The 15,799-nt window shown below is 43.5% G+C and overlaps 1 protein-coding gene across 4 annotated transcripts in view; it reads left to right on the top strand.

Moving 5' to 3' along the window:
• The window catches only part of osbpl1a (oxysterol binding protein-like 1A), a 308,693-nt gene that overhangs the window by 61,249 nt on the left and 231,645 nt on the right, over window positions 1-15,799 (top strand). For all 4 annotated transcript variants that reach the window (XM_068031100.1, XM_068031099.1, XM_068031098.1 and 1 more), the window contains 2 exons: window positions 7,315-7,396; window positions 14,104-14,210. In XM_068031100.1, the coding sequence (XP_067887201.1) occupies window positions 7,315-7,396; window positions 14,104-14,210 (189 nt within the window). The remainder of the gene's footprint in view (window positions 1-7,314; window positions 7,397-14,103; window positions 14,211-15,799) is intronic.

Here is a 15,799-nt window from a genome sequence, read left to right as displayed (position 1 = left end):
AATAGTTAATGTTGTTTAAAGAAACCTGGTTTGGTGTGCTTTATTCTGGGGGACAATAGTGTGTCTAATTTGGCTATTCTTTGGTGGAAAACTTCCTTGATATGCTGTGACCTGTGGAGTAGTGGGACTGAATTAACAGGGCATTACTCCCACCTGATTGTCATGAAAAATCCATCTGGTTCTCTAATGTCCAATAGTGAAGGAAATCTGCCATCCTTACGCAGTCTGGCCTACATGACTTCAGACCCACAGCAATGTGGTTGATTCTTAAACTGCTCTCTGAAATGGCCCAGCAAGCCCCTCGGTTGTCAAGGGCAATTAGGGATGGCCATTAAATGTTGGCCTTGCCAGTGACTCCTACATCCTGTGAATTGATTTTATAACAAGGTGTTGAATCCCTGCTGGCTTCGGGAGATCCAAATTTGTACCTCGAATTAGCTGAACTGTGTTGTTATCCATCAGTAATATCTTTCACTGATGCAAATGCCACTAGGAGGCCTGTTAACCTCTGCTACTGTTGGTTTTTGCATTGTGCTATTCTGATCTGTTTGCACATTGTCTCCCTCTATTGGATAACTGAAACACTGCATTTGAAAACAACAGAGGCTGTGAGCCTCGGCCACTACTCATTAGCTGAGCACGCTTCAAATGTTAAGCCTTTTTGCTTTTCTTTGGGAATAGCTGGTTTAGTGTTTGTCTGCAGGCAGTCTTTTTCCTGTTTCATAAGAATTAGGAGCAGGAGTAAGCCATTCAGCCCTTTGAGCCTGCTTCACCATTCAGTAAGATTCTACTAGTTGGGAAGTCTAGGACTAGGGGATATAGTCTAAATCTTAGAGCCAGACCTTTCAGGAGTGAAATTAGGAAAAACTTCTTCATGCAAAGGGTGTTAGAAGTTTGGAACTCTCTTTCATAAACTGCAATTGATGCTCGATCAATTGTTAATTTTATAACTGAGATTGAAGATTTTCGTTAGCCAAAGGTATTAAGGAATATGGGGCCAAGGCGGTTGTATGGAGTTAGGCCACAGATCAGTCATGATCTCATTGAATGGCAGAACAGGCTCGAAGAGCTAAAAGGCCTCCTGTTACTAGGTTCCTATCATGGCTGATCAGCTACGTCAATTCCTCTTTCCTGCAACTATCCCCATATCCCTTAATTCCTTTTAGTACCCAAAATCTATCTTGAATATACTCAACGACTGAGCATCCACCGCTCTCTGGGATAGAGAATTCTGAAGATTCACAACTCCCTGAGCGAAGAAATTTCTCCTCATCTCTGTTCCAAATGGCTGACCCCTTTATTCTGAGACTGTGACTCCGTGTTCTAGATTCCCCAGTCAGGGGAAACAGCCTCTCAGTATCTACCCTATCAAGCCCCTTAAGAATTTTTATATGCTTCAGTGAGATCACTGTTATAGTATCCTAACTCGCGCCAAGTCCCGTTCACCCATTGCCCCTTTGCTCGCTGACTTCCATTGAATCTGTTTCTACTGCCTGTTCAGGCTGTGCATTCCACATCACAGCAATCTGCTGCATTTATTTAAAAAAAAAAGTCTTCTATCACCCCTTCAGCAATTATCTCCAACCTGGTCTGGAACGCGCTGTCTGAAAGGGCGGTGGAAGCAGATTCAATAGAAACTTTCAAAAGCGAAGTGGATAAATATTTGAAAAGGAAAAATTTACAGGGCTATGGGGAAAGAGCAGGGGAGTGGGCTAACTTTCCTAGAGCTAGCACAGGCATGGTGGACTGAATGGCCTCCTGTGTTGTATCATTCAGTCATGTAGCATTCCTTTAAAAAAAAATTTATATATTGGAATTAAAGACTTGAGAATATAACTCTTGTAACTGTTTGGTAGTCAGCCATTTGCAGGATTAAAAACCATGTTTGCTCTGAGAAATACAGCTGCCGATGAACAGATACATCAACAAGAAATAATCCGCGGGGTTCTGGTGTTTTGAGCTGATTGTTTGCTCTCTTTAGGCAATCAGGTCCCACCTTGTCATTGCTACAACAACCCAGCTGTCGCATGTTGCAAAAGCAGTTTGGAGTAATTGCTGCAGTTCGTATTAATATTTTGCCTCTATCGTAGAAAACTGCCATTTTCTGCCTTCAGTTGTGTAAAATTAGTTATTTAATGTTGGAAATGGCTTCAGGAAGCTCTGTTTTCACCATCTAGTCATTGACAGTTGTATTTGAGTGGGCAAACACTGTTTTCAATCCTGTCAACAGCTGACTCCTAATACGTTTGAGAGATGTCCTCCTGATAGAGGATTTTGAGTGTTATACTATAAAATGATGAGTTTGCAGGCAGTGAATTCTAGATCATCATGACTCACTGTATTTAAAAAACAAAAAAAAAAAATTCTCATTTCTCCTCCGGTCCTTTGGTCAATTATCTTAAGTCTGTGCCCTCTGGTTACTGACCCTCCTGCCAGTGGAAACGGTTTCACCTTATTTACTCCATTAAAACACCTCATTCTTCTGAACACCTCTATTAAATGTCCCCATAACCTTCTCTGCTCTGAGGAGAACAGTCCCAGCTTCTCCAGTCTCTCGTCCCTGGAATCGTTCTAGTAAATCTCCTCTTCACCCTCTCCAATGCCTTCACATCCTTCCTACAGTGTGGTGCCCGGAATTGGAAACAGTACTCCAGCTGAGGCCTATTCAGGGATTTACAGAGATCTAGCCTAACTTCCTTGCTTTTGTATACCGCGCCTCTTAAGTTAGAGCTCGGCCATTCAGGGGTGATGTTGGGAAGCACTTCTTCATACAAGGGATAGTGGAAATCGGGAAAACTCTCCCACCCCTCCAAAAGAAAAACTGCTGAGGCTGGGGATCGAGCAAAGATTTCAAAACGGAAGTTGATAGATTTTTGTTGGGTAAAGGGTATTCAGCGATATTGAACCAAGGTGTGTCAGTGGAATTGATGTATGGAGTAGCCATGTTCTAATTGAGCAGGTTCGAGGGGCTGAATGGCCTACTCCTGTTCGTATGTTCCAAATGTAACGCTTTAGCCGCACATTATGTTTGCTAACGGCTAAATTTCTGTGGAATAGGTAGTGCGCAGTAACGTCTGTTTAATAGTTGTAGATTCTTTTGCAAAGCTAGTTGGCAGTGCAAAGTTCATTGCACTATGAGCTGCTTTGTTATTTTGCCAGCATTACAGAAATTAATCCTCTGAAATTGGAGCAAGTGTTTAATCTGTGTCACCTTGAAGTGATAGTGCCCTGGGCAAGAAGCGAACTGCTGAAGCTGTGGTTTGTGTGGTAATGTCTGACGTATATTTAGGTGTGCTTCAGCTAGCTTGTTTAAATCTAGAGCATATCTAATGTTGATTCCATGGTCATAGAATTACAACTGAAAAGCTTTTCCGTACAGTACTGTGAAGCCATTTTAAATAAATGTTTAATTACTCCAGAAATTGCATCTGTGATAATGGTGATCTCATCATGTACATTTCTAATTTAATATAGTGTTCTGTACATATGGTTGAATCCAATAGGGAATTCAGGAGAATCTTCTTTACCTAGAGACTGGTGAGAATGGGGAACTCGCTACCACAGGGAGTAGTTGAGGGGAATAGTGCAGATGTATTTAAGGGAAAGTTGCTTAAATACATGGGGGAGAAAGGAATATGCTAATAGGGTGATATATAGAAAGGTGGGAGGAGCCTCATGTGGAGCATAAACACCGGCATAGACCAGTTGGGTCGAATGGCCTGTTACTGTGCTGTATTACTTGGAGTTTTAAAAGAAAAATCATGTAAGAATTTCCGTTTACGAAATTGTAGATTATGCTACCAAATACAGTAGAAAAGGGAGGGTACGTCAGATTTTTTTTTTTATGCCATGTGTTGCAACGAGGGCCTTAAACCATTTTTTTTTCTCGAGGCTGAACACCGACGACATAACTTGCGTTACACTACTATATCGAGGTATTTCATTTGATGCTTCTGTGATGTGCCTTGGGACGATCTAAGCTGCTATATAAATGCAAGTGTTGTATTCCCCTGTGAGTAGTGTAAGAAAATAAATTCTAGGATGAGCGTTTGGAGATGTTCCACACTGTGAATGCAGCAGCATCTGGTTGCCTTGATTGATGGGAAGGTTTACAAAAAGTAAACGCAGTTATTTGTCAATGGCACTCCTTTGCCAATGCAATGGACTGGGATTTCATCCTTCCTTTTGTGTAGAAATGTTAAGTATTCCTTACTCTAGTGATACTTTTCGAATAGTTCTGGACATACATTACCCCATTTGTCTGAATAGTGCAAACCTCATTTACAAGGACCTTGCAAAGGTTGTCCTTTGGTCACACAGCTTGATGTCACCACAGTAGTAGTGATTGTTACTGAACTAATGCCAGTCGTGGCTTAATGGGTAGCACACTTGCCACTCAGTCAGAAGGTTGTGGGCTCGAGACCCTCTCCAGAGACTTGAACACAAAATCTAGGCTGACACTTCCAGTGCAGCACTGAGGGAGTGCTGCACCGTCTGAGGTGCCGTCTTTCAGAAGAGGTGTTAAATGAAGCCCCATCTGCCCTCTTGGGTGGACGAAAAGATCCTTTGAAGAACAGCAGGAACGTTATCCCTGGTGACAAGGCCAATATTTGTCCTTCAGTCAACACTACAAAAAAACAGTTTCTGGATAACTCCCAGAATATTGATGGTGGGGGATTCAGTGATGCTAATGGTGTTGAATGTCAAGGCAAGATGGTTGGATTCTCTCTTTTTGGAGATGGTCATTACCTGGCACTTGTGTGGCACGAATGTTATTAACTTAACTAGACCAGCCATATAAATACTCTGGCTACAAGACTAGGCCAGAGGTTGGGAATTCTGTGGTGAGTGACTCTCACCTCCTGACTCCCCAAAGCCTGTCCACCATCTACAAGCCTCAAGTCAGGTGTGTGATGGAATACTCTCCACTTGCCTGGATGGGTGCAGCTCCAACAACACTCAAGAAGCTTGACACCATCCAGGACAAAGCAGCCCCCTTGATTGGCCCCCCCATTCACAAACATTCACACTCTTCACCACCAGCCCACAGTGGCAGCAGTGTGTACCATCTACAAGATGCACTGCAGCAACTCACCAAGCCTCCTTCGACAGCACCTTCCAAACCCCTGACTTCTACCAAATAGAAGGACAAGGGCAGCAGACGTTTGGGAACATCACCATCTGCAAGTTCCCCTCCAAGCCCACACACCATCCTGACTTGGAACTATAATCGCCGTTCCTTCACTATTGCTAGATCAAAATCCTGGAACTCCCTTCCTAACAGCACTGTGGGTGTACCTACCTCACATGGACTGCACTGGTTCAAGAAGGCAGCTCACCATCACCTTCTCGAGGGCAATTGGAGATGGGCAATAGATACTGACCTTGCCACATCCCATGAAAGAATAAAAAAAAAAGTCACTTATCAACTCAAGCCTGAATGTTGTCCAGGTCTTGCTGCATGTAGACACTGGCTGCTTCAGTATCTGAGGAGTCACGATTGGTAGTGCCACACAATCCTCGATGTGAAGATGGGACTTGGTCTCCATATGGACTGTGTGTTGATACCACTTGTTGGTTCCGTCATCACCTGCCGCAGACCCAGTCTAGCAGTTATGTCCTTTAGGACTCGGTCAGTACTGGTGCTACTGAACCACTCTTGGTGATGGAAATTAAAGTCCCCCACTCAGAGTACATTCTGTGCTCTTGCCACCCTCAGTGCTTCCTCCAGGTAGTAATCAGCAGGATGTTTCCTTGCCCATGTTTAACCTGATGCCATGAGACTTCGTGGGGTCCGGAGTCAATATTGAGCACTCCCAGGATAACTCCCTCCCGACTGTATAACACTGTGCCACCACCTCTGGTGGGTCTGTCCTACTGGTGGGACAGGACATACCCAGGAATGGTGATGGAGGACAAACAAAAACAAGAAATGCTGGAATCACTCAGCAGGTCTGGCAGCATCTGTGGAAAGAGAAGCAGAGTTAACGTTTCGAGTCAGTGACCCTTCTTCGGAACATTCCCTCATGGTGATGGAGGAGTCTGGGACATTGTCTGTAAGGTGTGTTTTGGTGAGTATGTCTATGCCAAGCTGCTGCTTGACTAGTCTGTGGGACAGCTCTTCCAATTTTGTCACAATTCCCCAGATGTTAGTGAGAAGGACCCTGCAAGGTTGACTGGGTAAGGTGTACCTTTGTCGTTTCCGGTGCTGGATGATCTGTCCAGTTTCCTTTTTTGACTTTTCTATGGTGGTTTGATACAACTGAGTGGCTTTCTAGGCCATTTCAGAGGGCAGTTAAGAGTCAACCACATTGCTATGAGTCTGGAGCCACATGAAGATCAGACCAGGTAAGGACAGCAGATTTCCTTGAAGGAAGATGGGTTTTAACAACAATCCGGTAGATGGGCAGACAAGTGGCAGATGGAATTTAATACAGACACGTGTGAGGTGCTGCCTTTTGGCAGAAGGAATAGGGAGAGGCAATATATAGTTAATGGCACAGTTCTAAAGAGTGTCCAGGAGCAGAGGGACCTGGGGGTTCATGTGCATCGATCTTTGAAGGTGGCAGGACATATTGAGAGAGTGGTTAGTAAATCATATGGGATCTTGGGCTTCATAAATAGAGGCATTGAGTACAAAAGCAGGGAAGTTACGCTGAACCTTTATAAAGCTCTGGTTACGACAAAACTAGAGTATTGCGTCCAGTTCTGGTCATCACACTTTATGGACAATGTGAAGGTCCTTGAGAGGGTGCAGAGGCGATTTACCAGAATGATTCCAGGGATGGGGCATTTTAGTTACAAGGTTAGGTTGGAGAAGCTGGGGTGATTCTCCTTGGAGCAAAGGAGAGTGAGGGGAGATTTGATAGAGATGGATAAGATTATGACAGGCCTGGATAAGATGGGCAAAGGAAAACTGTTTCCAATAACTAATGGTACAGGGACTGGGGGCCACATTTACGGTTTTGGGCAAAAGATGCAGGGAGGAATGTGAGAAACTTTTTTTTTTACGCAGCGCGTGGTAATGATCTGGAACTCGTTGCCTACAAGGGTGCTGGAAGCGGAGACGATGAATGATTTCAAAAAGGAAGTGAATGGGCTTTTGAAGGAAATAAAGTTGCAGAGCTACAGGAATAGAGTGGGGGAGTGAGACTGACTGGATTGCTGTACAGAGAACCGGCATGGCCTCGATGGGCCGAATGGCCTGGTTTCAAATGACTGAAGTGCAGGATTTGAAGCAGATATTAATGAAAACAGAAGTTTAAATCTGTTTTGTGCATTCGTAATACTCCTGTTTCCATGTTTGATGAACAGGCTGTACAAACCTGCCAACAGAAATTTGAGAAGGAGGTTTCGAGTTTATTGAGCATGGTTGAAGGCCCTGGACTTGCAAAAGGTAATTTTTCGCATTCCTGACTATACTTAAATAATATTTTCTTTTGTAGTTACCTTGTAACACTTGCGAACCATAATTTAATGATTTACAGATTTTTGTTCTGGGCGGGAAAGGGATAATGAATGGGAGTTATTGGACAGTGTGTTGGGTTTGTGGTATGGAGGGGCTTGGGAAGCTGCTTCATAGTTGCTCCTTCTCCACAGGAGTGTGAACAATCTCCGCTCGGTTCTCATAGTTACTCTGAGAGGTAATGGTTGCTCCCCAATGATTAACTTAAACCACCTTCAGTCCAGTGATAGTGTGGCTGATGCCTGGAAATGAGCTTCTTGCATTCTTCCTTTGGCCAATAACTATAGAGCACAGAAGGAGGCCATTCAGCCCTTTGTGTCTGTGCTGGCTCTTTGAAAGAGCTATCCACTCCCCCCTGTTTCCCCATAGACCTGCAAGTTTTTAGGAAGATAAGAGCAGGAGTAGGCCATTCAGCCCATCGAGCCTGCTCTGCCGTTCAGTTAGATCATGGGCAGTCATCTGCCTCAGCACCACTTTCCTGTGCTATCCCCATATCCCTTGATGTCATTCGTTTCCCCTTCAAGTATTTATCCAATTCCCTTTTTGAAAGTTACTATTGAATCTGCTTGCACTGCCCTTTCAGGCAGCGCATTCCAGATCACAACAACTCGCTGTATTTAAAACAAAAATCTCATTTTGCATAAACTCCTGACGTTTGTGCTCTATATTTCTATATATAAACCCGAGGATCCAGTATGCTTTTAATATTCTTCTCATCTTTGCCTGCCGCCCTCACTCATTTGTGTATGTAAACCCCCCTCTGCCCCCCCCACCTCACTCCCGCAGACCCCCCCCCCCCCCCCCCCCCCCAGGTTTTATATTACATGCACTTCATGATTTTTCTTGTGTTATTGCTGTTCTTAAACAAAAAAATTAGACGCTGACCCAAGAATCTTAAGCCCCTGCATGGAAATGCTCCTTAGCACTGAGAAGGATAAATTAATTGAGTTAATCTTGAAGTGAAAGCTATGTGCTGTACTTGGGTTGCTAATGCTTCAATATTAGAGACACATGGCTAGAACTAGCGCAGTCGTCTTTCAGAATGCTTTCTGGGGTTTGTAATTTTTGTTCCTCACTGACGTGTTTCTAGGATTTCAATTTCTGTTGAAAATATTTGCCCGAAATAAGCTTTTTCTGTTTCCATTAAATAAGCCATAGAATGGTTACAGCATAGGACATCATTCGCCCCGTCAAGCCCGTGTTGGCTCTTTATAAGAGGAATTTAGCTAGTCCCACTCCCTCGCTCTTTCCCTGTAGACTGCACATTTTTTTCCCTTCAAGTGCCTATCCAATCCTCTTTTGAAAGCCCCGATTGAATCTGCCTCCACCACACACTCAGGCAGTGCATTCCAAACACTCACTGCATTTAAAAAAACGTTTTTCCTCATGTCACCTCTGATTCTTTTGCCACACAAAAGGTTAATTGGCAAGATAAGGGCTCTTGGAGTTCGGGGCACTATATTAACATGGATAGAGGATTGGTTAACAGATAGGAAGCAACGAGTGGGCATAAATGGGGCATTTTCAAGTTGGCAGGCAGTAAATTGTGGAGTGCCACAAGGATCAGTGCTGGGGCATCAGCTATTTACACTCTATATTAATGACTTGGATGAAGAGACAGAGAGTAATGTATCTAAGTTTGCTGATGATACAAAGGTAGGTGGAAAGGTAAACTGTGGGGAGGAGACAGAGTGTCTGTAAAGAGGTATAGACAGGTTAAGTGACTGGACAACAAGGTGGCAGATGGAGTATAATGTAGGGAAGTGTGAAGTTATTCACTTTGGTCTTAAGAATGGAAAAGTAGAATATTTTGTAATAAGGTGTGCAACTTGTAACTGTCAATGTTCAAAGAGACTTGGGTGTGCTTGTACAAGGAACACAGAAAGTTAACATGCAGGTACAACAAGCAAGCAGGAAGGCAAATGGCATGTTGGCCTTTATTCCAAGGGGACTGGAGTGCAGGAATAAGGAAGTATTGCTACAATTGTACAGGGTTTTGGTGAGACCACATCTGGAATACTGTGTGCAGTTTTGGTCTCCACATTTAAGTAAGGATATACTTGTATTGCAGGCAGTGCAGCGAAGGTTCACTAGATTGGTTACTGGGATGAGGGGATTATTTTATGGGAGGCTAAGTAAATTGGGCCTGTATTCTCTGGAGTTTAGAAGAATGAGAGGTGATCTCATTGAAACATATCAGATTCTAAGGGGGCTGGATAGGGTAGACAGTGAGATTGTTCCCACTGGTCGGGGAATCTAAAACATGGCACAGTCTCAGGATAAGGGGCCAATCATTCAGGACTGAGATGAGGAGAAATTTGTTCCCTCAAAGGGTTGTGAATCTTTGGAATTCTCTATCCCAGAGCGTTGCGGATGCTCCATCATTGAATATACTTAAGTCTGAGATGGACAGATCTTTGGTCTCTCAGGGAATCAAGGGATATGGCGAGTGGGCGGGAAAGTGGAATTGAATCCTAAGATCAGCCATGATTGTATTGAATGGTGGAGCAGGCTTGATGGGCCAAATGGTCAACTCCTGCTCCTATTTCTTGTGTTCCATTGCTTTAAATCTGCATCCTCTGGTTGTCTACCCTTCTCAGTTTCTCCCTACTCTACTCTGTCCAGACCCCTCATGATCTCCTCTCAACCTTCACTTCACTTCTCTAAGGAAAACAGTCCCAACTTCTCCAATCTATTCATGTAACTGAAGTCCCTCATCACTGGAACCGTTCTTGTCAATCTTTTCTGCACCCTCTCTAATGCCTTCACATCTTCCGAAAGTGCAGTGCCCAGAATTTCCACGTTCCAGCTCTGATGAAATGTCGACCTGAAAAGTTAACTCCTCCGCCCTCCACAGATGCTGCCTGACCTGCTGAGCATCTCCAGTATTTTCTGTTTTTTATTTAAACAGGACCTTTTGGCTATTTTTAGATGATTTTAGAATTGGAGTATTACTGTAGATAAAAATCTTAATTCAATTTAACAGCTAGTATTTATATACAGCCCTTAATGTAGTAAAACGCCCCAAGGCACTTCACAGAGTGTTATCAAACAAAATTGGACAGCAAGCCATGTAAGGAGATATGAGGGCAGGTGACCAAAAATGTGTTTATTTTTCATTTTCTTGGAACATTTCAGCTTATTTGTTGTAAAAATACTGGTGATCGGAAGCATGGCTGTTTGACGGTGAGGAATCATCCAATTGGTTAATGGGAGAGATTTTTTTTGCTTTCCAATTGATGTCTTGAAAGGATGGACATTTGGATGACCAATGGTGAGAGATGGGGGTGGGACATGTGGAGGCAGGCGGTCATGTAATTAAATCCTCCAGGAAAGTGTCCAATCAGAGTTGACACTCCTAATTTGAGTGCAGGCGGAAGCCAATAAGAGATGCCTTTGTTTTTATTGAAAAGACCCAAAGGAAATGTTGACTCAAACAGGCAGTTGGATAAGTAATAATCTTGGAGTGATTAGTGGCGTATGGATGATGTACAAAAACAAGGATATCGTGACTCCTCAATGTTCTCATCTTTTTCTGCTTGGAGGTCCTGGCCTTTGTTTGTTACCTTCCCTATAGTGGCATTTTTTTGAGGCTAAAGTTTCACTGTAGGCAATTCATAGACTTGTAGAATGATGCAGCACAGAAAGAGGCCATTCGTCCCATTGTGCCTTTGCCAGCTCTTTGAAAAAGCTATCTGATTAGTCCCACTCCCCTGCTCTTTCCTCATTGCCCTGAATATCTTTCCCTTCCAGTATTTATCCAATTCCCTTTTGAAAGTTACTATTGAATCTGCTTCCAGCGCCCTTTCAGGCAGCGCGTTCCAGATCACAACTCTCTGTAAAAAGAAAATTCTGCTCATGTCCCCTCTTTTTTTTATTTAACTAATCACCTTAAACCCTCCTGCCAGTGGAATCAGTTTCTCCCTATTTACTGTATCAAAAACACTCATGATTTTGAACATGTCTTTGAAATCTCCTCTTAACCACCTCTTCCTCAGCTTCTCCAGTCTGTCCACATAACTGAAGACCCTCATCCTTGGTACCATTCTAGTAAATCTCTTCTGCATCCTCTCAAAGGGCCTTGACATCCTTCCTAAAGTGTGGTGCCCAGAATTGGGTCCAATACTCCAGTAAAGCCACACCAGGATTAAGCATCACTTCCTTGCTTTTGTACTGTATGCCTCTCTTAATAAATCCAAGGATCCCATAAGCTTTATTAATATCCTTCTCAACTGCTGCCTTCAAAGACTTGTGTAGTTACCCCCTCCCCCAATCTCTCTCTTCCTGTACTCTCTTTAAAATTGTATCATTTAGTTTGTAGTACCTCTCCTCCTTCCTACCAAAATGTATCACTTCATATTTCTCTGCATTAAATTGCATCTGCCATGTGTCTGCCCATTTCTATGTCTTGTCTTCCTGAAGTCTGTTGCTATCCTCCTCATTGTTATTTTTTCATGGGATTTGGGTGTTGCTGGCTAGGCCAGCATTCATTGCAATAAAAGCAAAATACTGCGGATGCTGGAAATCTGAAATAAAAACAAGAAATGCTGGAAATACTCAGCAGGCCTGGCAGCATCTGTGGAGAGAGAAGCAGAGTTAACGTTTCAGGTCAGTGACCCTTCTTCGGAACTGGCAAATATTAGAAATGTCACAGGTTATAAGCAAGTAAAGCGGGGGTGGGGCAAGAGATAACAAAGGAGAAGGTGTAGATAGGACAAGGCCACAGATTAGCTGACCAGAAGGAGGTGTAATATCTGCCCATTTACCTCCTCTCTCCTCACTATCCCAGGCCCCAAACACTCCTTTCAGGTGAAGCAGCGATTTACTTGTACTTCTTTCAATGTAGTATAGTGTATTTGCTGCTCACAATGTGGTCTCCTCTACACTGGGGAGACCAAACGCAGACTGGGTGACCGCTTTGCAGAACACCTCCGCTCGGTCCACAAGCAGGACCCTGAGCTTCCGGTTGCTTGCCATTTCAACACTCCCCCCTGCTCTCATGCTCACATATCTGTCCTGGGATTGCTGCAGTGTTCCCGTGAACATCAACGCAAGCTCGAGGAACAGCATTTCATTTACCGATTAGGCACGCTACAGCCTGCCGGACTGAACATTGAGTTCAATAATTTCAGAGCATGACGGGGCCCCCCCCATTTTACTTTTATTTTTAGTTATTTTTATCTTTACATTTTTTTTGTATGTTTATTTTTGTTCATCTTGGTTTGTTCGGTTTGCTTACTCACTTTTTTTTCACGTTTGTACTTGCTGCTGTTCAATCTTCAGTCCGTTAACACCCTATCTGTACTCATGCTTTGTCTTTCAACACACCATTAACATATTGTTTGCCTTTGATCCATGACCTTCTGGTCAGCTAATCTATGGCCTTGTCCAATCTACACCTTCTCCTTTGTTATCTCTTGCCCCACCCCTGCTTTACTTGCTTAAAATCTTTTACATTTCTAATATTTGCCAGTTCCGAAGAAGGGTCACTGACCTGAAACGTTAACTCTGCTTCTCTCTCCACAGATGCCAGACCTGCTGAGTATTTCCAGCATTTCGTGTTTTTATTTCAGCATTCATTGCACATTACTACATTTCCCAGTTCTGTGCCATCTGCAATTTTTGAAATTATGCCCTGTTTACCCAAGTCCAGACCAGTATGTATTTAAAAAGCTCATTGATCCTAATATTGACTCCTGGCTGCATACTTCCCTTCAATCTGAGAAACAACTGTTTACCACTACCCTATGCTTTCTGTCCCTTAGCCAGTTTTATGTTCATGCTGCCACTGTCCCTTTTAATCCCAGAGGTTTTAATTATACTAGTCTATTATGTTGTACTTTGTGAAACGCCCTTTGCAAGTCCACATAAACAACATCTACCGCAGTACCCTCATCAGCCCTCTCCATTGCAGATGGAACCTGTACCCTTTGCATTCTACAGCATATTCCATTGAAGTGTCAGTGGATTGGACTCCTCCAGAGGGGGGTATTTTATGATTTACTGATACTTACCAATTATGTTATAGGCAACAATATGATATATTAAAACACTTCTTTTGGCATATATCAAGACTACTAAGTTGTGATGAAAGGATCTGACAGGCCTTAACAGATGAGAAAATAGATTCAAACTCATCTAAATAGTCCTGTTAAGGTTTGTCTTTCTGAAAGTACTCCTCGATTTTAAAATTGTCACCTTTGTTTTCAAATCCCTTCACAGCCTTGCCTCTTCCTATCTCTGTAACCTCCTACAAACCTCCAAGGTCTCTGCACTCCCCCCAGATCTGGCCTCTTGAGAATCCCTGATTTTCCTTCACTCAGCCATTAGCGGCCATCAGTTGCTGAGGTTCGAAGCTCTGGAATTCCCCCTCTAAGTCACTCCGCCTCTCTCTCCTCCTTTAAGACTCACCTTAAAACTTATCTGTTTGACCAAGCTTTTGGCTACCTGTCATAATAGTTCATGTGCGTTAATGTCAACTTCGTTGCTTGCTGAAGAACCTGTGAAACAGCTTGGGGACATTTTACTAAATTAGACATGCCATATAAGTGCAATTTGTTCGATAATGCTGTGTACAGTTAAGTTGGACGTCACCATTCACGGAATAACTTTTCTCACTGTTATTGGGTTTGCTGCAGGATTACCACCCCGACTGTTCCAGAAGGTGAAAGATGTAACTGAATCATCCAGAATCGCATGTTTTACACTCAGCAACTGCGTTCTATTCATCTCAAAGCAAGAAGTGGTTTGTATTATTAGTATTGTATCTAATTGTGTCTTGTGACCAACTATTAAGGGAACAATCCATTGCTTTTATAGAATTATACAGTGCAGAAGGAGGCCATTCTGCCCACTGTGCCTGTGCTGGCTCTATGAAAGAGTTGTCCCACTTCACCTTGCTCTTTTCCCGCAGCCCTGCAAATGTTTTTCTTTTCAAGTATAGGGAATTCAGCAGAAAATTATTCATCCAAAGAGTTGTAAGAATGCTGGGGCATGAGTAGGCCATATGGTCCATTCAATAAACTCATGGCTGATCTATCTTTCCATCCTATCCTCATTTTTTTTCGTCTTGTCATGTGATGTGGGCTGACAAGTTCAGCATTTATTGCCCATCCTTAATTGCCCTTGAGAAGGTGGTGGTGAGCTGTTGCCTTGAACTGCTGCAGTCCATGTACACCCATGCCATTGTTAGCAAGAGAGTTCCAGGATTTGACCCAATGACAGTGAAGGAACGGCGATATAGTTCCAAGTCAGGATGGTGTCTGGCTTGGAGGGGAACTTGCAGGTGGTGATGTTCCCCGTGCGTCTGCTGCCCTTGTCCTTCTAGGTGGTAGAGGCTGCGGGTTTGGAAGGTGATGTCAAAGGAGCCGTGCTGAGTTGCTGCAGTGCGTCTTGTAGATGGTACACACTGCTGTCACCGTGCGTCGGTGGTGGAGGGAGTCAGGGAGTGAATGTTTGTAGATGGGGTGCCAATCAAGTGGGCTGCTTTGTCCTGGATGGTGTTGAGCTTCTTGTGTTGTTGGAGCTGCACCCATCCAGGCAAGTGGAGAGTATTCCATGACACTCTTGACTCGTGCTGGGGTGTGACGAGGTGAGTTACTTGCCTCAGAATTTCCAGTCTATTATTTGTTCTTGTCGCCGCCATTGTTGTATGGCTGGTCCATATCCCTCGATCCCTTAAGACCCAAAAATCCTTTGATCTCTGCCTTGAATGTACTGAACAACTGAGCATCTCTGGAGTAGAGAATTCCAAAGATTCACAACCCTTGGAGTGAAGAAATGTCTCCTCACCTCAGTCCCACGTGGCTGCTCCCTTATCCTGAGACTGGCCCTGGAAGTACTAATATTTTTTATGGCTCGGTGTGACATTTGCTTGCTAATTGCTCCCCCCAGCTCCACAACAGTCCTTGAGCCCCCCTTCCACACTGTCCTCTATCCACCCCTCCTGAACTCCATGGGTTCAGCAATATAAATGGCTGTTTCATATCTATGTATGGTTCGATGAACTAGATCTTTTCAAGTAAGTGATTAATTAATTTATTGTCTGAAACTGTAAGCAGGCTTCCAGAAGGCAATCAGTAAGGTTCAATTCTGAAGTTTACGAATGCAACATTGCAGTGAGGGAATGGGACATTAAGCTTTGTTCAGCCTTCTTCAAACAATGTTCAGCTCTGCTTTGCATTAAGTAACAAACGTATTGTTGATGGAAAATTTGTCCGTTTAGTTCTGCACTTGAAAGTACAGTGAAACATCTAAATTACAGACACCTTGGACTGGCATCAGCTTTCCTTTTTTATTCCACCAGGTGTCATTACTTTCATAACGGTCACTGAA

This window comes from Heterodontus francisci, chromosome 5 (assembly GCF_036365525.1).
Source record: "Heterodontus francisci isolate sHetFra1 chromosome 5, sHetFra1.hap1, whole genome shotgun sequence".
In the NCBI taxonomy this organism is placed as follows: Eukaryota; Metazoa; Chordata; class Chondrichthyes; order Heterodontiformes; family Heterodontidae; genus Heterodontus; species Heterodontus francisci.
Note: the sequence above shows the minus strand (reverse complement) of the source record. Positions and strands in the feature narration are given on the sequence as shown.